The 26,084-nt window shown below is 38.8% G+C and overlaps 1 protein-coding gene across 1 annotated transcript; it reads left to right on the forward strand.

The window, feature by feature from the left end:
• Window positions 1–614: 614 nt before the first annotated feature.
• nrtn (neurturin) lies at window positions 615–25,860 on the forward strand. The gene is made up of 4 exons (XM_056266549.1): window positions 615–1,242; window positions 1,884–1,932; window positions 20,448–20,721; window positions 25,380–25,860. The coding sequence occupies exons 3-4, from the start codon at window positions 20,475–20,477 to the stop codon at window positions 25,805–25,807; spliced, it is 675 nt and encodes a 224-aa protein (XP_056122524.1). The 5' UTR covers window positions 615–1,242; window positions 1,884–1,932; window positions 20,448–20,474; the 3' UTR covers window positions 25,808–25,860.
• Window positions 25,861–26,084: the final 224 nt, after the last annotated feature.

Raw genomic sequence — 26,084 nt, forward strand, 5'->3', positions numbered from 1 at the left:
GGGCGCACCGACCATTTTTCCCGTCGTTAAAATAGCAAAACTGGATTCTGACACGCCCTAAGTGCACTTGCGCTGTGCGTTTTAGACCATGCGCTTAGATCGTTAAAATAGGGCCCTTAAACATTAGAAATTGCATATGCTTTCAAAGAGAGAGTTCAGTTTGACAGAGCAAGACCAAAGAAGACCAATTGCAATTGCCAATAGGAGAACTTTAATCTTATATGTCTAAAAACATCTAATGTTTACCAAAAAATAGTGTCACAATGTAAATTTCGCAAGTAGAGAGTTGGACTATACGGAGGTTAAATACTTATGGTTAGGGTTTAGAACAAACTCTAACCACAGTGTTTAAGGAATATCAACACAGCGCCGCATTGCAGGCACTCTAATAAAGAAATAAACTAAATAGTACAATTTTGGCAGGACTTTGTTTACATCTGTAGCATAGACCAAGCCAAAGGTAAATGTCCACAATGGACAGGGGGTGGAGCTCGTGTGTGGATATAAGGAGGGGGAGGTAACCCATGCCATCCGCCCTCACAATACCTCCACCAAACACCCTCCCTCTCCTCTAGTCACCCACCCCTTTCTCCAGCTCTCCAGCAGTTCACCAATCTCATCTCTAATGCCACAGTGCTGCTCTCACTGTCATCATCTCACGGTGGAGTGGAAATAAACACTGTGTCTGTTTAATTCAGTTGAGTTGTCAGGGTTGCTTCATTACGTGGCGCAGCAGGTAGCAGCTGCCAAAGGCTTCTAATCCTCTGGTGTGGAAAGGATCAGGGAGAAGGTGGCGTGTCCTCTCGGCGAGAGCACAGGACACGTTGGACAGGTACCTGACTCTGGGAGCCTAATCTCCATCTGTAATGAGGCGTGGGGCCGATGTCAAGTATTTGAAAACTCAGCTTCGGGTGACAGCAGCAAAAGTGATGGAATACAGATTTGGACGTGTTCACGCAGAAGGACAGATCTGGCTTCATGGCAACATGTATGCGCCTCTCTCAGAGGGAGCGTGATGGGATTTTGGCTTCTGTAGGGACTTGCAGTCAGCGACTCGCAGCAACACAGCTTTTCCGCGCATTTATGAATCATTACAGAGGAATCTGTTGGATAAACATCTGTTTGAAGCTGTTTTTCGAAGTGATTACTTCTTTCGGAGTTGTGTATATGAAGGATGTAAGACAAGAACCTGCACAGTAAACATTTAAAGAACCGCCCATGAACAGCTGCTTTTGTAAACAGGTGAACGAGCGCTTTCAAAATCTTCAAATATATATATGTGTGTATTTTTTATGAGTAATAGTTTGCAGGTGTTTTGAGTGACAGATCCTTGAATTACTGGTTTTTGTGTGGAAGTGTAATGTTGGCTGGGAGAGCAGCTAATGGGTTTCTATTCGCAGCGCTCATTATTTGAGGCTGGTTACTCATCATCACAGGACAGATTGGGAGGACATCCTTCCATATTTACTTCTTTTTTCCCTCTCAATTTACGCAAATAAGAAAGTCGAATATAACAACTCATAACTAAAAAAAAAAGTGATTTTTACAGGACATTGGCTTACATATTGACCAAAACACCGTTCATGAGTTGCACTCTTGTTTAAGGCTGGTTACAGCACAGATTGTGAAGACATTTTCTTCCTTTTCCCATTTTGGTTTAATAGCTTAAAGCAGCATGAGGATATTCAGATCTTTTTTACGCTCTCGGCATCCCTGGATTTCTAGAGGATCCTGTAACTGAGGAATGCAGTGCGTATCCTGGACGAGCTCACAATTTTTCCTAAACACTGCGCAGGATTCATCCATGTTACATAAAGAGAGAAACTAAAACACTCTTCTAAAGAGAAAGGGCTGGAATATTGATCAATGCCATTTTTACACAGAGGTCAGCTGAACAGGCACGCTGTGGAGTCTGGATAAGCCGGGCAGACGGTAAGAACACATCCTGTTCAGCTTAACTACAGCTTAAGAACTGAGGTTTTCTCAAACACTCAAATTATGGACAAGCAACTTAAATGCTATGAAAAACGACAACACGTATTAGTCTGAGGTGTGTGCGACAATTTGATTAGTACAATTAATTACTTCGAAAAACATAACACACGAAACCATAATCGCTGTGAGTAGACAGCACAGAATACAATCCCACTTTATATCAGGTTCATTTAACTATAATGTACTTACATCAAAAAATAAGTACAGTGTGCTAACTGTTCGTTTTGTGTTGCAAAAAATGTAGCACTTTATTTTACAGTCCTATACTATGTACTTATTAACTGCAATAACTGGGAAAGGTTCTAACCCTGAACCTACCCCTAAACCTAACCGTAACCCATGTAGTTACTTTATATTACCCAGCACTTTCTTAGGTAAGTTCACTGTAAGTACGAGTACTGTAAAATAAAGTGCAACCAAAATCACTTGTGCTTCTATTGAGGTGGATACGGGTAAGGTTAGTGACAGGTTTGGTGGTATGGGTAGGTTTAAGGGTTGGTTAAGGGGTAAGGGAAGGATCAATGGTGTAATTATAGATGTAATTACAGAAATTAATTAGGTATATGTGTACACCATATTGTATCAAATGACTGATTTAAATGTTAGTGAATAGTAGTTAAAGACGCCTAAAGTGGCATGCGAAATACATACGGATTTGGATTGAGTGCAATTTGATGGAACTGAACCCAGGGGTCTCAAAAATTGTTTAAGTTTAACTCGTCAGAGCATCTTTAAAAAAAAAAGTGCTCATGTGAGAAACTGAAAATAAAAGACACACCAACAATAAAAAAAAAAACATCAAGCAGAAAATGCAATTGCAAAATAAATCACTGAGGACTGTACATCAGTGATAAGCTTATGTTTAATGATATAAAGTATTGTATATTACAGTATATTGACTTATATATTGATAATATTTAACTGATAATTTCCGTAATGCATTTTCAGTAACACTTTACAATAAGGTCTCATTTGTTAATGCATTAACTAACATGAACTAAAAACGAGCAATATATATATTAACCTTTGTTAATGTTAGTTAATAAAAATGTTCATGTTAGTTCACCATGCATTTAAATTTGAACATAAAATTACATAAAAACAACATTTGATCCTATAAATATATCAGTAAATGTTGAGATTAACATTAACTGAGATGAATAAATGCTGTAAAAGTATTGTTCATTATTAGTTTGTGTCAACGTATGTATTAACTAGTGTTAACAATCCTTTACTCATTTGACACAATGATGCCTGAAGTATCTCTATAAATGTTTCAAATGTATCAGTGTCTACTCTAGCGTCAGTCATGCCTCTTAGATCAGAGTGAGGTTTACCAGCACAGCTTTCACTGGCTGGCCTTCATTACATCAGCACTATAATCAGAATGGAAAAATATGAAGTAGAAGCAGCCCATTTGACCCATCTCTCAGGTGCAGTTTACACTTGGTATTAAGATTTGTCTCAAGGGATTATATCAGTGCCATATTTCTCCCAAATGCACTATAATTTTAATCTCACAACAGTAATTTTAGGCAAGCGTTCCTGCATGTACTGCACGTTGATATCAGGCATACTGAAGAAGTATTCTGTGTGCATATGTATGTGCTTTTACAAATTTTTCGATCAGACTGCAATTTATTTTTAAAAGGTCCTGTTTTTTTTTTACAGCCTATGGTTTAAACCCGTCAAAGCTTAAAGGGATAGTTCACCCAAAAATGAAAATTCTTTCAGTAATTACTCACCCTCATGTTGTTCCAACCCCGTAGGACTTTCCTTCATCTTCGGAACACAAATTAAGATATTTTTGATTAAATCTGAGAGCTGGATCACTCATCCATAGGCTTCTTAAGGGATCGAAACTGACCGGCCCAAAAGTTATGAAAGACATTGTTAAAATAGTCCGAGTGACTACAGTGGCTCAATCTTAAGTTTATCAAGCGACGAGAATACTTTTTGTGCGCAAAAAACAAACAAAAATAACGACTTTATTCAACTAATCATTTCCTTCTCTGTATGGCCGTGATATTTCACGTAGTGATATTGCCCAAAGCTTCAAGGTTGCACGTCACACGTAGGCTCACTATTGGCCGACGCTGGTCATGTGTGTGATGCGTGACGTACAACCTAGAAGCTTTGAGTAGTTTCACTACGTGAAATATCACGGCCATACAGAGAAGGAAATGATTAGTTGAATAAAGTCGTTATTTTTGTTTGTTTTTTGCGCACAAAAAGTATTCTCGTCGCTTGATAAACTTAAGATTGAGCCACTGTAGTCACTCGGACTATTTTAACGATGTCTTTCATAACTTTTGGGCCGGTCAGTTTCGATCCCTTAAGAAGCCTATGGAGGAGTGATCCAGCTCTCAGATTTAATCAAAAATATCTTAATTTGTGTTCCGAAGATGAAGGAAAGTCTTACGGGGTTGGAACAACATGAGGGTGAGTAATTACTGACAGAATTTTCATTTTTGGGTGAACTAACCCTTTAAAACCTTTGTTTTAGGTAACTGGTTGATACATCTGTCCTTAGTGTAGTTTGAAAGCATTCAGACACATAAGCATTCACACCACAACTGAAAGGGGTTTCGAACACCTCCAGATGGGGTTGAACTGGACGAATCTGAAATCGACCTGCAGCATTGAGCAGCTAGTTCCCTTTTTAAAGAGCTTGAGGAAAGATGCGACTTACAGAGCAGCTGCTGCTAATTGGCTGTGAACTTTTGATGTGCTTTGTTAAGATCTGATGTCTCTAATTTCATTGTCTTTGACTCTGTTCACTTAGAGTATAAGAGTTCAAAGTCTTTAAACAGGTGCGACTCTTAAATGAATTATTCCTATAGTGGTTACAGCTCTCTGGTTCTGTTCAGTTAACGTTCAAGTTTTATTTCTCAATCTCCAACCACACAATTCCTTGTATTCTGCCATTTTTCATAACACAAGAGAAGCTGGAATAACATTTGTAAATATTAGCAAAGAATAACTTGCGTTGTTGTGCATGCCTTATATTGGTCACCGTGACAAAACTTTTTTTTTTATCCTATAACACCACTCCTGTCCAAAAATTTAGTCTTGACCCCAAATCTATCCCGACCCGTAACTTATCCCTAAAATCAGAGGGAAATGATCGATGATGTAGAAGCACCTAACCCTGGGTGTAAACCTAAACTTGACATAAACTGTAAACTTGTCCCTCAAATCTGATTGGTTGATTGGAATGTTGTTCCAGATGTTGATCCAGGAACATGTGGTACTTGGTGAAATCACGTTCACCACCTCATATCATATGTGTAAACTGGCCAAACGTGCGCTCAAAAATCGGTTGTGACTCCTGAAAATGGTATCTTTTTTTATAGAATGCAATTGTCACTCTCGAAACTAACCGATCTGTGTATAAAAAAAAAACGACTGGCAATGGAATTGTGAACATAACCTTATAGTTTGCACAGATTTTGTTAGTGAACCGTGCAATGTGTGTGGGCTCCTGTGGTTTGAATTCAGGACCCATTCCATTAATCGTTCACAGAAAAGCCCAATTGAGTCATTCAGTGCCTCAACACATCCTATCCATAACTATCTGGATAAAACAACATCTGCCCAGAGATGTTTCACCTGAAATTGTACAGTATTCTGCATTGACGTCCCCTTAGGACAGACACTTCGTCAGAGTTACTCTTCAAACTCAGATGTCTTTTGTGTGTAACAGTGTGCTTTTACACGCAATGCCAATACTTCACTCTACTAACTTCAGTTCAATGGAAAATGGCCATTTGTACAATCAATGAGAGTGAATTTAATGTCCATATGATCAATGAGAGTCAGCATTAATCCTGAATCAGAGTGATGGTGTTTTGATATATGGCACATTTCAAATGGGCAGCCTGACATTAGCACAACCTATAGATAAATGGGTATTTTTCTCGAATCAAATATCATTTGTTTGTTATTTTGACATTTTTATAATGAAATACTTCAATATATAACTTAAGTTTAAACACAAATTTTACATCAAATTTAAAATTAAAATTAAATGATTTTAATATGTATTGATATTCTTTTATATTAAACCCAAATAATTGATAGTACCCACTTACAGGGAAGTCTGCTTTTAATCAGTTGATGGATGTGGACAGGGTGTGTTAAGGTCCGTCGACAGCTTTTAGAGTCTCCACATCTTCAGGATGTTTAAAAGCCTCTTAAGCTCCCCTTGGGAGCGAGCTTCTGAGATTCATTGTGTTAACGAGTGCAGTATGAAACATCTTATTCATGCATGTCTCATGAATGTTTCATGCATTTGCAATTCATAAACACAAAGCTCTTATGTTACACTCCCATCCCTAACTGCAAAAATAAGCAATGTCCTGAAATCGAGCCATTCATAATATAGCTGATAAACATCAGGGTGGTTATGTTTAATTTAAGAGGCGTTTGTTCATTTTCTATGAGTTTCATTCTGTTGTTTAGTGTGTAGTGAACACGTTGGCCACTAAACACAAGCCCAGAGCTGTGAGGTAACTTGAAACAGTTCTGCCCGTCAGAAGTAACAGAAGAAGAAGACAAGCCAAGAGCAGCAGAGTGATTGATTTTGTCCTGCTTTTAGCACCTCAGCTTCCTCTGACTCTGCAGATAAAGAGAAACGTCCACTCTTTCTACAGTCATTTGAGTTGGATCTCACTGCATGATCACCTTGCATTGCTTGGGATGCTTTATCAGTCAGAATAGCAGATTTCTCAAACAATGCACTAGAGAACATATTCATCGAAATGCTTCATTTGTACATGAGAGCTTTGGGCTGATCACAGTATTTAAAAGTGAGGTGTGTCATTTCTGGGACACTAGCGTAACCACAAAACTCACGCCATTGGTTGCCAGTGTTTCTGTGTCGGACCGGTTGAGACCAATGTTTTGCAGCTGTATAGTTGTGTCTTCAAATACTTAGAAGAAAGTATTTCCGTTGAAACCAAAATCAGAGTTGTGTGGCTTAAAACTAAAGGGATGGTTGATTATGATTTCACTTTTTTAACTTGGTTAGTGTGTAATGTTGCTGTTTGAGCATAAACAACATCTGCAAAGTTACGACGCTCAAAGTTTAAAGCAAAGGGAGATATTTTATTTTACAGAAATCGCTTTTTAAAGACTACAACAAGCGGCTGGTAAGGACTACAATGAGCTTCTTCATGGGTTAGTGACACCACTAACCCTAAAATTCACATAAACCCCGCCCCCGGGAACGCGATTCTCATGACAGAATATGCTAATCAATAACTTGAAGATAGTTAACTTCACATCAGCTACAAAATTCGTCAACTAACCATTCAGAAATGTCCTGTTGCATTCTACATGTTGTCACTTCTCCTTGAGTCTCTCCATCTTCGCCTGACTCTGGTTTGAACATAAAAGGCTAAACGTTTTTGAAATTTTCAGTGCGTGTCTGTATGAGGTGATCGAAGATCCTAATGCAGGAGCACTTGAAGCTCTGCCCTCTTTGCTGGGAGCAGCAGCAGATTATTTGCATTTAAAGGGACACACACAAAAACGGCGTCATCTTGACATCTTTTACATCTTGTGAAAAGGGCATTATAGGACCCCTTTAAATCCATGTATATTCACTTTGGAGTCATCTATATTGCTAGTGCACTCCTAAAAGCTAAACCTTATGAAAGGTTGCGTAAAAACGACAATCTTTGACCTCTAAAAAAACTGATCAAAAATACTGATGACTCATGCTGCGCTACTCAGATTTCAGTCCAATCAAATCCTCAAATGAGAACGTCTTGCCGCGTAATACTGCCTGCAACCACCTATTAAGTAGCTCATGGCTATGATGTAACTAAACCCTATTGGCTACTTGAAAACCAGGGGACATTCAATATCCCCGCCATTTCCTATTGAAACCTCCAACCTAGGTTCATTGAAAAAAAAATGTGCTTGATGCGACATTTCTGCAAAATGGTATTATGTTCCTTCTTGCATGTTTCGCAACTCTTTCAAAGTGAAATGTCTACACTTTTATTATGTTGGCCGTTTTTCGTATTGCAGCAGTTCGGCAGTGAAATGTCCAGTGAGTGGCACTAAAAAGATAAAAACACATTGCTGAAGCACCCATGTCATTTTAGCTTGCGTCTACAAGTCTCTTTTATCATGAGTCATATTTCATGGGACTCAAATCGCTCTGCTCCGGATCACAAGTGCAATGCTGTACCGGGTGAGCTATAGTAAGTTTACCGTCACAAAGCCATGGCTTTTGATTATGTGACGCAAACGTGAAAATTTACAAATCACGTGAAGTTTATAGATCATGTGCTATGACAAGTATTTTGAAATCATAGCATAGTTTTGTGCAAGGAATCGTGTGAAAACAAGTTCTCATTAATCGATAACCTGCTCCTATCATCATAATTTGTATGAAAAGGAATAAAAGTTGTTGGTGTAGCAACATGATGACATACAGCACTCTTCCCTAGGTTGCTAAAAATAGTGTGCTGTAAGTTACTTTAGATAGAAAGCATCTTTGGGCACTGTGGTTTAAAGTAATGCTGAGGATCATGCCCTCTGCTTCTGGGTAAAGTAGTAAATGTAGTTCACATCACATCTCTGCTGCTGCTGCTCAACTGGGAGCTATTAGCATTAATACCTCCATGAGCTGATTCAACTTGTTTTGTTTTGATAAAACTTGCTTTAAAATATGTCCTAAGCTTCAAAAAAAGCAGTGTGCTGCAACTATTCAGTACAAGAGTATTCCAACTGATAGCCTGGGTTTGTTTGTCTCTTTTGATCTTGAAGTTTCTCACATTTTCAAATTAGGGAGTAAATCTTTGATTTTAATGGTTTGTTATGGACATCCATGCATGAACAGTTCAAATTAAAAAACCCTAAAACGGTAATCAGTTTATTTTCTGGCTTATAACAGGTAAACCATAATCAGTGTTGTTAGCTACAACTAAAAGTATTAACAGTTGGTAATTCAAATAAAGCTGAAATCAAATAAAATATAAAAATTAGATAAAAAATGTAATAAAAAAACTTCAATGAAAATTAGCCATGTTGCCTTGAAATAAACTGAATACTAAGTTTAAATAGCTGAAATAAACAAGTTTAAGTTGTTGAAGCATTAAAATTACTAACAACATTGCTAATTTGGTCATTCAAATAAAGCTGAAATCAAATAAAATATTAAAATTAGATAAAAAATTTAATAAAAAAAAACTTTAATGAAAATTAGCAATGTTGCCTTGAAATAAAATGAATACTAAGTTGGTAATTCAAATAAAGCTGAAATCAAATAAAATATTAAAATTAGATAAAAAAAAATTAATAATAAAATATTTGTATTAACTAATTAAACTGACAAAATCGAATGAAAATTTCAACATAAAAGCTAATTTAATACTATAATAGTATATAAATAATATTGAAACAATACTTACAATAGCACACCTCACACTTCTTTTAAACTGACAATTATGTCAGTTTCATGACAGTTGCACATCATAGAAAAACAGTTGCTTTTTATTTTTTTATTTTTTTGCTGGCTCAAGGTTTGGCCTGTTAGAATGAACAGTTAGCCCCTGGAGGCGCTATAATACCCCCTTATAAAAATCTTTCTCAATTGATATAGATTCAAAAGTAGCCATCTATTCTGATTTATTTATTTATTTTTTAATGATAATATTTCCTCATAGTATATGTTTTCCAATGCCCTAATGAGGGGACAACCCACCCAAGCAGATACAAATTATAATAAATATATACACTCACCGGCCACTTTATTAGGTACACCTGTCCAACTGCTCGTTAACACTTAATTTCTAAGCAGCCAATCACATGGCGGCAACTCAGTGCATTTAGGCATTTAGACATGGTCAAGACAATCTCCTGCAGTTCAAACCGAGCATCAGTATGGGGAAGAAAGGTGATTTGAGTGACTTTGAACGTGGCATGATTGTTGGTGCCAGAAGGGCTGGTCTGAGTATTTCAGAAACTGCTAATCTACTGGGATTTTCACGCACAACCATCTCTAGGGTTTACAGAGAATGGTCCGAAAAAGAAAAAACATCCAGTGAGCGGCAGTTCTGTGGGCGGAAATGCCTTGTTGATGCCAGAGGACAGAGGAGAATGGCCAGACTGGTTCGAGCTGATAGAGGGGCAACAGTGACTGAAATAACCACTCGTTACAACCGAGGTATGCAGCAAAGCATTTGTGAAGCCACAACACGCACAACCTTGAGGCGGATGGGCTACAACAGCAGAAGACTCCACCGGGTACCACTCATCTCCACTACAAATAGGAAAAAGAGGCTACAATTTGCAAGAGCTCACCAAAATTGAACAGTTGAAGACTGGAAAAATGTTGCCTGGTCTGATGAGTCTCGATTTCTGTTGAGACATTCAGATGTTAGAGTCAGAATTTGGCGTAAACAGAATGAGAACATGGAACCATCATGCCTTGTTACCACTGTGCAGGCTGGTGGTGGTGGTGTAATGGTGTGGGGGATGTTTTCCTGGCACACTTTAGGCCCCTTAGTGCCAATTGGGCATCGTTTAAATGCCACGGCCGACCTGAGCATTGTTTCTGACCATGTCCATCCCTTTATGGCCACCATGTACCCATCCTCTGATGGCTACTTCCACCATGTCACAAAGCTCTAATCATTTCAAATTGGTTTCTTGAACATGACAATGAGTTCACTGTACTAAAATGGCCTCCACAGTCACCAGATCTCAACCCAATAGAGCATCTTTGGGATGTGGTGGAACGGGAGATTCGCATCATGGATGTGCAGCCGACAAATCTGCGGCAACTGTGTGATGCCATCATGTCAATATGGACCAAACTCCCTGAGGAATGCTTCCAGCACCTTGTTGAATCTATGCCACGAAGAATTGAGGCAGTTCTGAAGGCAAAGGGGGGTCCAACCCGTTACTAGCATGGGGTACCTAATAAAGTGGCCGGTGAGTGTATATTATTTATTTCATTGTGTTTCATTGAAGACATTGAAGCTCGGGAACACACAGTATAGAAGATCTGAGTGTCGACAACTTGAATTGTTGAATTCAACAATTCAACAGACAGAGTCAGCATATCAGAACACGTGATATTCGATTTACGGTATTTCTATTTTCTCTGAAGCCTGAGAAACTTATTTTAGGAAAGGTTGCTCTTGGGATGCTATTGTAGCCATCTTGTAATTTTTGAGTGCCCACTTGACTACACAATTTACTTTTTGAATGTTCCATAAACACAGATCTGCTCGAGTCCACTTCCCTTGAAGAGAATACACATTTAGAACAATCGTCTGTTTCCTAATAAGGAGACAGTGTGCTTAATAGTGTGATTTGTGTAGGGTGTATCCTGGCTGGAGACTATGTCTGATGTCTGAGAAGAAAACAAAGAGGCAGTTTTTCTCAATTTCATTTTAGGGTTATTAGTTATGTTTTGTTTACACAAGACTGAAAGAATACTCTGTCTTTCATTTAGTCAATGAGTGTTTCTCTGTCCCTGCTGAGAGAATGAACCAGCATCCATTGAAGAATAATCGAAATGAATCTCTGCGATTTACTTAAATAGTAAAGTGTCCTGGGTTACACTTCATTTAAAGGTGATCTTGTTGGAATGTAATAATGCATTTACGTACAGAGTAATATTAATTAACTACATGTACATGTTTAGGGTTAGTTGCATGTAAATATGCATAATGTATATTACCATAGAAACTACATGTAACGTGTAACAAGGACACTGTAAAATAAAGTGTTACCAGTCCTTTCGCGTTTACTATATGTACTTACTGTAGGAATTGCAATAACTGGGTAATAATAGGTACTAGCTCTGAAACTACTCTTAAACCAAATCTTAACCCATGTTACGTGTACTTTCTTGGATAAGTACACTGTAAGGGCATTGAAAGTGCACATACCATAAATGTCACAGTCATGTTTAGTTTCTGTCTTGTTTACTTTAGTTGACTTAGGCTATGTTTGAAATTGCCCCCTATACCCTCTTTAACTATTCTCTAGTCCACTAATATAGTTCACTTGAAAGAGTGTGTGAATCCACTGAGTTCGCTGGAAGGGCTGCCACTAGTTTGTGCTTGCTGTTTAATAATCATTTGAAACTCAGCAAACTGGCAGCTCCGGTAGTGATGAAAAGATTTATCTTCAACTCTCTCATGGAAACTATGCATAAACCTTCATTAAACAATTTAATAATCAATTAAAAACGAATTTATACCTGTATGATATTACGCTGTAGCCACATTGGACCAACGGCCATCTTCTGGCGAGACGTGAGAATTAATTTGGCGTGCGTCTCTTAGTGCATTATGGGTATTCTCTAGCCGTTGAGCGTACATCGGTTGTACACTCGTTATCGCGGTGCATCGTGGGAATGAATCAGTGCACTCGATAACGTCCACTATGGTTTCGGACACTATACTACAAATGGATGTTCCCTCAAATGGTGCTTTGTTTAAGGGTATAGGGGGCAATTTTGGACACAGCCTTAGTTTTCATTGTCACCATTTGCTGGCTCTAGTCATGCATTCGTTGTCATGGTTTCGAATTAGTCCACACCTGTTCCCTGTTGTGTTGATTACCTTCCTCAGTGTATTTAAGCTGTTTTTTGTCAACATTACATTGGTTGTATGTTAGTTTTGTTCTCAGTGTTTATTTAAAGTCTTGGTTAATATAATTCATTCTGAGTCACGCATCTCTCTTCTTGGATTATCCACACGAAACCGTGACAGTAAAATTTTCATTACAAATGATATTTATTTTACAATATATATTATGATCATAATAACTTGAATTAAAAAATCCTGATCAGAATTGCTAGTATTTTGTTGTTTATTTGATTATAGTTTACCTACTTTTAAGCTAGAAAATAAACTGATTCTACAGTTGTTGCAGTTTAACTGTTCATATTATGATCATAATAACTTGAATAAAAAAATTCCAATTAGAATTTCTAGTATTTTGTTGTTTATGTTTGATTAGTGGCTGTATATCGTTGCTGTCTGGTGGAGAAATCTCACATCCAAAAACGTAAACAGTGTGCTGTCAAAATGGATATTGTGGCTTTATGTGTGATCAGACAGTTTCATGTGTCATTATATTATTATTAACATTTTACCGAAATCCAGCTCAAATGGAGTTTTGGAGGTTTTTGACCAAAAGTGGAGATACGAGGTTTTCTACCCCGACAGCCATGATGATATATAGTACCATTTAAAAGTTTGGGGTCAATAAGATGGATGGATTTTTTTGGAAAGAAATGAATAGTACTTTTATTCAGCAAGAATGTATTACATTGATCAAAAGTGACAGTAAATATTATTTACATTTACTGTAATACGGTATTTTGTTACAAAACATTTCTATTTCTATTTCTGTTCTATTGAACTTTGTATTCATCAAATAATCCTTAAAAAAATATCATGGTTTCCACAAAAATATTAAGCTGCACAAATGTTTTCAATATTGATAATTAAAATGTTTAGCAGATCAGCATATTAGAATGTTCAGCTTTGATCACAGGAATAAATTACATTTTAAAATATATCCAAATGGAAACCAGTTTTAAATTGTATTTAAATTGTAATAATATTTTTCTAAATGACTGTTTTTACAAAGAATTTTAGACTTCTCTCAAAAACATAAAAACGACCCCTAATGACGTGATTGAAAGTGTACTCCAGACAGGAGAGCTGATGTCAAAGCAGAGATGAACAGAGGTTATGAATCATCATTACTCACATTCAAATTCATCTTTACACACGCACACACAAACTAGTAGCCTATACTTTTTTTATGAAGACCTCCCATTAACTTCAGTTGTTCTTAAATTAACTTAATTATAATCACTATGGACTACTATCTTTATATGGCAGAAATAGGAAGAGTATATGTTATTATGCTATTTTGTTTGTTGACTTTTTTTATTCTGACATCAGCATCTGTAGACCAATGGGAATTTAAGAGAGGCCGTCCCCTGTACTTTTGGAAATCCAGTTCACTGTTTGATATTAGATTGACCCGTCTCTTTCCACAGCTCAAAACAACAGTTTAAAGTGTTTGTATTCATATACTAGAAATGTTTTGTACCTGCATTCACAAAACTAGGCCAAACAACTAAACTCTACCCCTGTATTTTACTAGACCTTAAGTCCCATTTTATGGACATTTTACACACAAATGATTGGAATTCAAACAGGCTCTTTATTTATGTTCTGGCATGTTTGCTGTTACTACCATATGATATGTTGATGTATAAACAGCAAAGCTTTGGCAGGAAAATCATATGGCACTCCACACAAAACCTTGTCATGTACCGCTCCACATCTTTCTCTTTCCATGTTCTTCTGGACCAGAACCAGAGTCTAGTATTGCCCAGTGCACTCTAATAACGTCTGGTGAAGTGTTTGAGAGCGTGTGGTCTGGTTTAGTTCTTAGTCTCTGGAAGACACGGCGAGGCATTTCCTGATTTCAGCTGCTGAATTGTTTGGTACCCCCTAGCTGCTTCTTTTTTTTTTTCTCAGTCTTACAGAATCTTACGTGAATAGGATCAATAACTATAATTCCTATTAGAATTTAGTGTTTTAAAGGCAAGAAAAGCAAAGGCACATCCATTGGCACAAACTCTTACAAGCATATGGAATTAATGTTCTGTGTCTTGTTATGTGACAAGCAAAAGAAACATCTGTATATTTATGGTTTGACACATTTATAACAGAAAGAAAGACATTTCAACATCTCTATTTAATAAGAAGAAAACAAATTATAATGTGTACCTACACATTTTTTTGTGTTAATGGAATCGGGCTAATATTTTAAGTAGGTGAATACTATCAAAAAAGTACTAAAAAGGACCAAACTACCTTGGTTTTTGTGGACATGAACCATGGCAAAACCATGTTGTTGTTGTTGTTGTTTACAGAGAGCATACCATCATATTCGATAACACTAAAATAAGGTTGTACAAAAAATATATATATACAGTATGTGTGTGTGTGTGTACAGTATTGTGTGTACAATATCATTAATTATTCAACCCCCATTAAAAATCAGGTTTATTGGCAAAATGTACTTTCAGCTGTCTGCAATGAACAAATCAAACAACAGTTATTGAAATAGCTCAACACAACAAACGTTTCAAGTGGTTTGGCTAGGTTTGTTGAGTGTCACATTCGACTGCATGTTAGAAATATGGCTAAGACAAAAGAATGGTCCAAAAAGTTAAGAGAAGATATCATCGCCCTTCACAAACAAGGAAAAGGATACAAAAAGTTAGTGAAGGCACTAAATGTTCCTAGAGACAGTGTTGGAAACAGTTCAAAGTTAAAGGAAGAGTGGTGGTTACACTATATGGGGCAAAAAAGGGAAAAAAGGAAGCTATCAACAGCTGCAACCAAGAACACTCTGCCTACAGTTACTCGTGATGCTCTGGGGCTGCTTTGCATCCTCTGGCACTGGAAACCTGCAGTGTGTGGAAGGAAAGATGGATACATTGAAGTATCAGGAAATCATAGGAGAAAACGTCATGTCATCAGTGAGGAAGCTGAAGCTTGGCCGTCATTGGACCTTCCAACGAGGCTTGGTTGCAGAAGAAGTCCTGGAAGATTCTACAGTGGCCATCACAGTCATCTGACTTGAACCCCATAGAAAATCTCTGGTGGGATTTGAAGAAGACGGTTGCAGCACGCAAACTCAAGAATATTACTGAACTGGAGACCATTGCTCATGAGGAATGGGCTAAGTACTAAAGATGCTTGCCATGAAATGGTTGAATAATTTCGAGACTGCAGAAGTCATTAAAAGTTGAATTTTCAGTTGAAGCCACTTGAAACGTTTGTTGTGTTGAGCTATTTCAATTACTTTTGTTTGATTTGTTCATTGCAAACAGCTGAAAGTCTGTAAAGTTTGCCACTAAACCTGATTTGCAATGGGGGTTGAATCATTTCGATTACAACTATATACAGTTGTGCTCAGAATTATTGGCACTCCTGGTAAATATGATCAAAGATGGCTGTACAAATAAATCTGCATTGTTTATCCTTTTGATTTTCCATTAAAAAAATGGAACCTTTCATTGAACTAAAATAATTGAAATTGGGGGGAGAATCACATTACGAAATAAATGCATTTCTCCAAAACACGTTATATATATAATTTGAGGTAATAAGAAAGTAAGAAGAAACTAGTCTCCTACTGGCATAAGTTTAGTAATTGCTAATTGTGTGAAGCAAGCAATACAGATCTTGGTAGTCATGAAGCCTACCACAGCCTGAGCATAAACCTGGGTGTTGGGTGGACTGTATAAACATGATGGTTATTGTAGTTTTAGACTATAAATGTGAGCATGCATTTGCTCTTCTCACTTGCACAAAAACAGATTCGGTATTCCTCAAAATGAATAAAAACAATCTCAGAATATTTACGCAAACCTGCAATTAATTAAATACATTAAATAGCACAAATATACTTTATGTATTTAATCCCACTTTATTAACCAATGTCTTTGCTGCTGACCTTCGATGATCCAATTGATCCAATTCATCCATAGCAATAAGCAGAAATCACACTTTTTTTTTCATTACTGACGTAAGAGTGTTGATCTGTCTTTTCCTGCGTCCTATTCTTCAGTAATCCAGAACATCTGAGAGGTTTGTTTGAGCTGCGCCCTCTACTGTACATGAGTGAATTTGCTTTTGCATTTGCACTTTTGGTTTGAAAGGGCCTTTACATTTGCCAAAAATATAACTTTTTTTGTTGTTAAAAAAATCTAACAAGCAAGCCCAGCCCACGTGAGAAAAAGTAACTCAAACGTTACTAATACATTACTTAAGTAACATGATTAGTTACTTTTTATAGACAGTAACGCAATATTGTAACGCATTACTTTTAAAAGTAACTTTCCCCAACACTGGGTATTACCATCTGATGATGATCACCATATCTTGGTATCGCCACTTATTCTAGTCCTGTAACAAAAGCCCTCTGATCCTAAAAACATCTCACTCAGAAATAAACATACCTGGCAGATATGTTGTGTCTAACAGAGCAAAAATGGAAAATAAATATTTATGTGGATGTAGGGAAATCACTGAAGAAACCCTACTGATGTACTTCTCTTGTGTTTGTTGTGACGTTGCCAAAGGAGAAGCTTGTGATCAGAGTAGCACTACGGCCCAGGAGGAAACGCAATCTGTTTTGCTTGGAACTCACCATTTTATCCCCATCTGATAAATTGAAAAAGTAAAACAATACACAAGAGCGCATCGGCAGCATGTGGCAGTTTGTGTATGTTCTGGATACAGACGATTTGGGCCACATGAAAACGATGGACAATCCACACCTGTGTGCGTTCCGAGACCTGCGACCCGAATGAGATCAACAGAGGAGCAGAAAAGTTACGGATGGCAAAACCACTTGTGCAAACATCTGTGAATGAAATCTTTGGAATAACAACTTGGTTTGCACGAGGCTGCTCATATGTAGCTGAAAGATTTAGAATACACAATCTAAGATGTTTTAATTTGGTTTGGCGTTTGTTGGTGCAGCAGTTCTGTAATTGTTGGACTGCTGTCCTTGAACCATTTTTGAGAATAACAATAGTGTCAAACATCAATGTCAATCATCAGTGCAGCCAAAAAAGACGAATAAGTGATTGTTAATGTGGTTATTTGAACAATAAATGGAATTTAAGAAACATATTCCACCCAAGTATGAGAGCTTCATTGTTTTCCCCAAATGTATCAACACATTGTATTTTCAGTGTTGCCACAAGGGGTGCCATAGGGGGCAGTTAGCACATTATTGGCCCTATTTTAACAATCTAAGCGCGTGGTCTAAAGCTCACGGAGTAAGTGAACTTAGGGCGTGTTCGAATACACTTTTGCTAGTTTAACAAAATGGTGCAAAAGGCTTGTCCTTATTCTCTTAATGAGTAATGGGTGTGTTTTGGGCGTAACGTGCCATAAACCAATCAGAGTCTCATCTCCCATTCCCTTAAAAAGCCAGTTGCGCTCGCGCCATGGCGGATTTAATATTTACATGTCGGAATTTGCAATTTCCTTGCAAAAAAAAATTAGCAAGGAAACGTCTCTGCACGACGCTAAAGTGCGCAAGCAGACCATCTACGGGACAAGCCGGATTCCACCATACCTTTATGTACACAATATTAATCTTTAACACTGTAATCATTTTATTTTAAATATGTGGCTAGTTTGTGTGCTGCTCCCCCAATGGCACCCCTGTGTGTGTAATAAGCAGAATGTGCACGCGTTTTGCACCGGCCTAGGCGCATATTACTAACTAACTAAATAAAAAAATGAAAAACAGGTTTATGTTGGTCAATGGTGCAGTCTATTTCAGTTGCCTCAAAATAGCAAAGCGCCAACACACCTCATTTTCAGACCAGCACACCCATGGGGGAACAGAGGGGCGCAATGCATTTGCTATTTAACCAGGTGGCGCAGGAGGTGAAAATGATAACTGCGTCGGGCTGAAACTAGCAAAAAACACTTGCATCGCACCTTGCGCTGCGTTGCTCTGAGTGTATGATAGGGCCCTGTGTCTTCTTCCATGTTCTTAAGTCTAATCTGATCAACGCAATATCGAACAAATCACATGTGGTTGTGAGATTATCAATGAGTGTCAGATTTAAAGTTCGTAATTTCTGCGCCACTGTGGTAACCAAACAGAATTGACAAAAATAATTGTTTTTAAACAGGTTTCTCAGCCACTCCTCCTTTCTGACATTCTTTGGCTAAACACATAGCTTCGCCCCAAACTCATGCTTGTCACACTTTCTGTGGTAAGCAAACACACACGAAGATGAATATTCTTTGAAAACACGCAGGAGATCGTTGGAGATTAACAGGAGTAATAAATAAGCAAAAACCACGTAATAAACAAGGTTGAGAACTGGCTTGAAACAACTGAAATACATAGCTATATACACAAGAGGAGAGCAAAGGCAACTTAACTAGACACAGGTGACACTAATCAATAACCAAGGCAACTAACAAGGGTAAATCAAGAGTGAGGCCCTGTCCACACGGACATGGGTATTTTTATAACCGTGACTTTTTTTACGCGATTCGGCCGTTCGTCCACACGAAAACGCACTGAAACCGAACATTTTTGAAAACCCCTGCCAGGGTGAGGATTTTCAGAAACGCCGGTTACAGTGTTGTCGTGTAGACAGTGAAACCGGGGTTTTTGCCTTGCGACTTGCGCTTCTGATTGGCCAACGTGGCTTTACGGTTAAGGGTTATATCGCCGCCTGCTGGCGTGGCATGCTCTTGACCGCGCTCGATAGCGTGTTTTTGCGTTTTCATGTAGACGGAGACCGAGCATGTGTGGACGGGATTTTTTTTTAAACGCTGTAGGAAAAACTCTGGTTATAAAAATACCCGTGTCCGTGTGGACAAGGCCTTAGACAGAAAGCAAACACAAGAAACAGAAACACAAGAATGAAATGATAACTGATACGTTTACACGACAACAATGTACTAAAAATGTAAAAGATTTTCCTTTGCGTTTTTCGCGTACAGATGACAACCTTATCAAAACAATCCCCATCCATTTGGATCCGCGAAAATGATTAAAAACACTGTAGCTATTATGCTGCCAGGCCAGTAGTTGGCGATGTCACTTTTGTAAAGAAACACTTTTTAAGTAATTACTTCAAGACAGCTAAAAAAGTATGTTCTATATAGTATGAATGTGTGTGGTATGAATGTAATCTGGACAAACTACATTCGCCATGTTGTCATTATGTGACCTACCAGCGTCAGTTACGTTGCTTCACTGCCATTCATAAATGCTCTCCTGTGGCCTCATGGGATAGTAAAGTGTCTTTAGTGCGCACTTTAGAATCTCGCCGGAAGAAGTAGGTCATCCGGGTACTTTTTCCCTACACTTTTATGAATACTGTGAATTCGGACATACTTCGTTTGTCATATACTGTTTTCCGCCTATTATATAGTAGGGAAGTATGCGATTTCGGATGCAGCCATTGACTTCCCAGTTTAACATTAGTTAAACTATTAAGTCAAAGTCAAAGTTTATTTATAAAGCACTTTTTAAAAACAGCAAGTGTTTATCAAAGTTCTGTTCACACATATCACATACCAATGATACATACAGTCAACGGCACAGAAGGAAACAATAAGACACAAAAAAAAGCATCTCTCACATAGCGTCAAATGCCAGACTACAAAAATAAGTTTTTAGATTAAAAACAGCAAGTGTTTGAGCCTGTCTAGTGAATCATTATTAGACCATTATGGGGATAAAAAAAACATCTTTCTCCAATGATCGCCATAGTAGCGTATAATCTGACAAAATGAATATCATGTCTAATGTTTCTGATGTGTGATGACAAAATCTAAATAGAATAACAGTGTTTGTTTTACATTTTGAGTGATGGGTGTTTGGTTGTTTTGCAGGGGCCCAATGCTTCTCCTCATTCTAAAATGAAGTTATGGAAGTTTGCTGCCCTCGGCCTGATTCTCTGTGGTGCTGCACTCCCCCTGCTTGTCATTAAAACCACTTCCTCTTCCAGAGCCCCGCCCCCTCCTCCCCACCGCAGAGCTTCATCCTCATCGTTTTCACCACCATCATCTTCAGTACACACCAGTAATCCGTCGCCTTCCACTGGGGTTGGTGGGCGGCAACGGAGGGTCAGATCAGCTGACGGAGGAAACTCTTTCGTCTCAGAGTGTAAGATCATATGCCTTTATGTTCTCATATTATAGCGCAACTTATATCTTTGTTTAAATCAGATTGCATTTAGCATGCAGGCCACCCAGAAATCTTTATAGAAGATAAGACTCACTTCACACAAGGTGGTAAAATAATCCCGATAAGCAGAATTTCATGTGAATTTAACCATCAATCTGATAACCAGAATATCCCCTGCAGTTCAAATTCACTGTGGTCACCAAACAAAAAACAAACAAACCAAAAAAAAAAAGGTTTCTCAACATGAGCTCATGAGTTCTTTTCTGTATTTCAGATAAAATGTGGTTCTACTATGCATTATTTTACTTAGGTTTAGACATGAAAATGTAAACATATTATTGACATAATATTATGTATGAACAACTTTACAGACATACAAATGTTCACAAATCTATGAATATTTAATTGGTTGATTCTATAGTTTTTATGAGCAATACGATTGTTTTCAACCAAATGTTTTTGTTCATTTTAATTTGAAATTATATCATTTCATTCTGGTGCCAGCACATTTCAAAATATTCAATCATGTGAATTATGTATATAATTGTATATTTGTATATAATATCAAATGTATATTTTATTTTTTTGATAAGATTTTAGATTTGTTTAGATTTTAGGTTTGAGAAAAGAGTTGAGGGATCTAAATTATATCTATAACTTGTTAAAATCAGTAGAAAATCAGCAAGATTCGTTTCTCTCTTCTGTTGAAGATTAAGAGATTGAAGAATATGAAGTACACAAATGCATTTACACAACAAGAACGTGTACCTTTTAAAAAAAATATATAGATATAGAATAGAAGATAAAGTGTCAGTTTTAATGGATCAAGTGTTGCCGAAAAAGATGCGTCTTCAGCCGCTTCTTGAAAATGTTAGGCAGATCATTCCACCAGCAGGGAACAGACCAGGTAAAGGTCAGAGAAAGAGATTTTGTGCCTCTCTGAGATGGCACCAGAAGACGGCGTTCACTTGCAGAGCGCACGTTTCTGGATGGCACGGAAGTCTGAAGTAATGAGTTTAGGTAAAAGGGAGCAGAGCCAGTGGTTGTTCTGTAGGCAAACAGCAACCAGTGCAATTTTGTGAGGAGAGGAGTGACGTGTGCTCTCTTCGGATCACATTTTCCCTTTAATGAAAGCAATAACAATGTAAATATCCACCCCAATACATGCTCTGTTTACACCTGGTATTAAGATGCGTTTTGGTTGATCGGCACAAGTAGACGAGGGAGACATTCCCGTTTACACCTGGTGTTTTAATCAGTCTCTTTTGTCCACTTTCAACCATTTCTGTCCTGATTTCTTCGAGGGGAGGGTCTATGGGCGGGTAAATGTGTGTGTTTATATCTAAATTGAACGAAAAAAGCTTGTTCAATTTAGATATGAACATGCTTGGAGACTATGGAAAAAGCAGCAGCTTTCATTTCTGCTCTGACAGCTGCAAGACCACATGTCGGGAATGGTGAGAGAACAAACCCATTTGTTTTTCATCTTCAAACCAGACTTGGGTCTTCAGCCAACAATGTTTAAATCTCATCTGGCTAGTGCGCTTCCCATAATGTTTACGCGTTCGGTCAGTAGGCGGAGAGTAGACGGTCTTTTGTGGCTGTTTGAACACACATGACCACATGAGCGCCTACACTACAAAAGCATACGGTCAGATGCGTTTTCCACTACCTCTGGGACTAGTTTACTCATTTCCAGGAGATGGCACAACACCCCCATAACATTCACATAAGCCACCTAACATGGGTTCGAATTCATTCAATAGTATTTGAGCACAGAAAGTGAAAGTGATGTAGTAGAGTGCGATGAAAAAAGGGGCGAGGGTCTCCACAAAATCCGAACGCGAGTGGTCACAGAAGACGCATTTGAAACACGTGATAATACCAGGGGTAACGGAAATGCATCTTAATATTAGGTGGAAACAGACTTTCTCTCTCGCTCGCTCGATTTCCGGGATATTATATTTACACTTACCTAAAGGATTATTAAGAACACCATACTAATACTGTGTTTGACCCCCTTTCGCCTTCAGAACTGCCTTAATTTTACGTGGCATTAGCCGCGTTTCCACTGTCGGGCCAGTGCTAGGCCAGGGCTTTAAACGGGCCGTGCCGGGCTAATAGCCTCGGGCCAGTAGCACCTGGCCTGTGTTTCCACTGTCGGGCCAGAAGCTCCACAGCGCGTCACTAAAAAACGCCCGCAACACGCCTCTCTGGAACAACGTCACACCAACCCATCATTTCACCAACAAATGGAAGTTTTATCAGAAAAATAATCAGAAAGAAATCACTGGAAACAGCGTGCATCGCAAAACAAACATGATAAAAGCGGCCGTTTGCTGGCATTTTTGTTGTTTACTTGAATATTTAAAACCCAAGCATCGATGTTTTACCACAGGTTTACAATAAAAAGTGATACATTGATCATAATTAATTAATTTATGTCAAAATTGCACATTAGTCACAGAAATAAATTACCGTTAGGTCTATTTTACAAAAGAGAGGACACACTTACATTATTCAGTCGAGGCTGTTTCTGTTTATTTGGTAGTTACAGGACATACCATCACATTTAGAAAGAATGATCATTTCTACAAATAACGTTATATGCAATGCCACAAAAAATACGACCTGAGGAGCGTTAGCACAGTCTCGACTCCCAGTAGCTAGGCTACAGATATTTTCAGTCAGAGAAACAGGAAGCTCCCGAAAAAAAAGTAGCTTTTTTTACGATAGTCCGGTAGCCTATAAAGAGACGAGACGTAGGCCTAGTGACAGATAAAATAAAAACATGATTGTGATAGCCTTTATGATTGGTCTGACTTCTTCAAGCGTTCACCATGTTTTTTTTACTATGCGTATCTTCAAGCGTTTAATATGTTTACTATGGTAATGGTTAGCGCGCATAGTCTTTTGCATCGCGTATAAATATTTCTACCTTATACGGTGATCAGAATCCACATCGGATCACAAACAGAAGGCATTAAAACATGAAAGTGAGTTAAATTATTTTAAAAGTCTTTAATGCTGACAGAATCATTCGGCGCTCCCGTCTCTCGACTCAGGTAAACTCCGCCTCTGTTCGTAACCACTCCTCTAGCCCGAGCTGGCCCGCTTTGGCCCAAGGTATTCGACGGGCCAGAAATCCTGGCCGTTGGCCCCGAGTAAGCCCCGATCAAGCCCCGGAAGTGACAGTGGAAACGCGACTGGCCCTGGCACGCACTAGCACGGCCTGGCCCTGGCCCGGCAGTGGAAACGCGGCTATTGATTCAACAAGGTGCTGAAAGCATTCTTTAGAAATCTTGGCCCATATTGATAGGATAGCATCTTGCAGTTGATGGAGATTTGTGGGATGCACATCCAGGACACGAAGCTCCCGTTCCACCACATCCAAAAGATGCTCTATTGGGTTGAGATCTGACTGTGGGGGCCATTTTAGTACAGTGAACTCATTGTCATGTTCAAGAAACCAATTTGAAATGATTCCAGCTTTGTGACATGGTGCATTATCCTGCTGGAAGTAGCCATCAGAGGATGGGTACATGGTGGCCATAAAGGGATGGACATGGTCAGAAACAATGCTCAGGTAGGCCGTGGCATTTAAACGATGCCCAATTGGCACTTAAGGGGCCTAAAGTGTGCCAAGAAAACATCCCCCACACCATTACACCACCACCACCAGCCTGCACAGTGGTAACAAGGCATGATGGATCCATGTTCTCATTCTGTTTACGCCAAATTCTGACTCTACCATCTGAATGTCTCAACAGAAATCGAGACTCATCAGACCAGGCAACATTTTTCCAGTCTTCAACTGTCCAATTTTGGTGAGCTCTTGCAAATTGTAGCCTCTTTTTCCTATTTGTAGTGGAGATGAGTGGCACCCGGTGGTACCACTCATCTCTGAGTGGTACCATCTTCTGCTGTTGTAGCCCATCCGCCTCAAGGTTGTGCGTGTTGTGGCTTCACAAATGCTTTGCTGCATACCTCGGTTGTAACGAGTGGTTATTTCGAGTGGCCCATTCTCCTCTGACCTCTAGCATCAACAAGGCATTTTCGCCCACAGGACTGCCGCATACTGGATGTTTTTCCCTTTTCACATCATTTTTTGTAAACTCTAGAAATGGTTGTGCGTGAAAATCCAGATTGTGAAATACTCAGACCGGCCCGTCTGGCACCAACAACCGTGCCACGCTCAAAATTGCTTAAATCACCTTTCGTTCCCATTCTGACATTCAGCTTGGGTTCAGGAGATTGTCTTGACCAAGACCACACCCCTAAATGCATTGAAGCAACTGCCATGTGATTGGTTGATTAGATAATTGCATTAATGAGAAATTGAACAGGTGTTCCTAATAATCCTTTAGGTGAGTGTAATTTCCAGCTATCGACATGCAGGAGACTCCTGGACCTTCCGGGAGAGGTGGGATGTCTGACACATTCTAGGGGTTGAAAAGCAAAATATGTGCAGCTTGCATTTGTTATTTACTATTTCAGCTGTAAAGTTTAGGTTAAAGCTTAAGTCAATGTCTTACCTCATAGACTTCCATTGAAAACTGCATAATATAATTGAAACTATGTCAATGTTTTTGTCATGCTAAATGCAAAAAATAATGAACCCTTCTTTTTTTTCTCAGTCATGGAGATGTTCCAGAGCTTTACAGAGGGCGAGCTTAAGCAGGTCATTGGGACACTGGTGGAAAGGAAAGCCCGTAGAGATGCCCAGCAGAGCAAAAGGACTAAACGGGCTAAAAAGCGAGCGAAACCCTGCTCGCTGCGGGAGGTGGAGGTGACGGTCAGTCAGCTGGGGTTAGGCTACGTCAGTGACGAGACTATAGTCTTCCATTACTGCAGCGGGAAGTGCACCACTAGCCGCAAAAACTATGACCTGACGCTGGCGTTCATGAAGCGCTCGCGCCTGCTCACAAAGGACCAGAAGGACAAGGCTCGTCACAGCCCCTGCTGTCGGCCCACCGCGTACGAGGAGGACATCTCCTTCCTCGATAACTTCAATCGATACCACACAATCCGAGAGTTTTCGGCCCAAGCATGTGGATGCGTCTGACTTTGAGAGTCCTCGAAACATTTAGGAACCATCAAATGTTTTAATCAATCAAGACAAATTTAAATGAACAATATAGACCTCTAATTCTGAGAAGAACATCTTGGTTTGGACTAAAAGCATTCGAGAGCGTAAGTCTTGCTTGCCTTTCCGAAAAATACTTGGCTGACAGATTCCCCTCAGAAACTTCTGCCAGTCCTGATGAAGAGAAACAGAAAACGTATCATGCAAACAGTAATTATTCCCATGTTAAGTCATTGCTAATGAGATGCTGCTGTAT

Source organism: Rhinichthys klamathensis, unplaced genomic scaffold (assembly GCF_029890125.1).
Source record: "Rhinichthys klamathensis goyatoka isolate OS25496 unplaced genomic scaffold, OSU_Roscu_1.1 h1tg000249l_1, whole genome shotgun sequence".
NCBI lineage: Eukaryota > Metazoa > Chordata > Actinopteri > Cypriniformes > Leuciscidae > Rhinichthys > Rhinichthys klamathensis.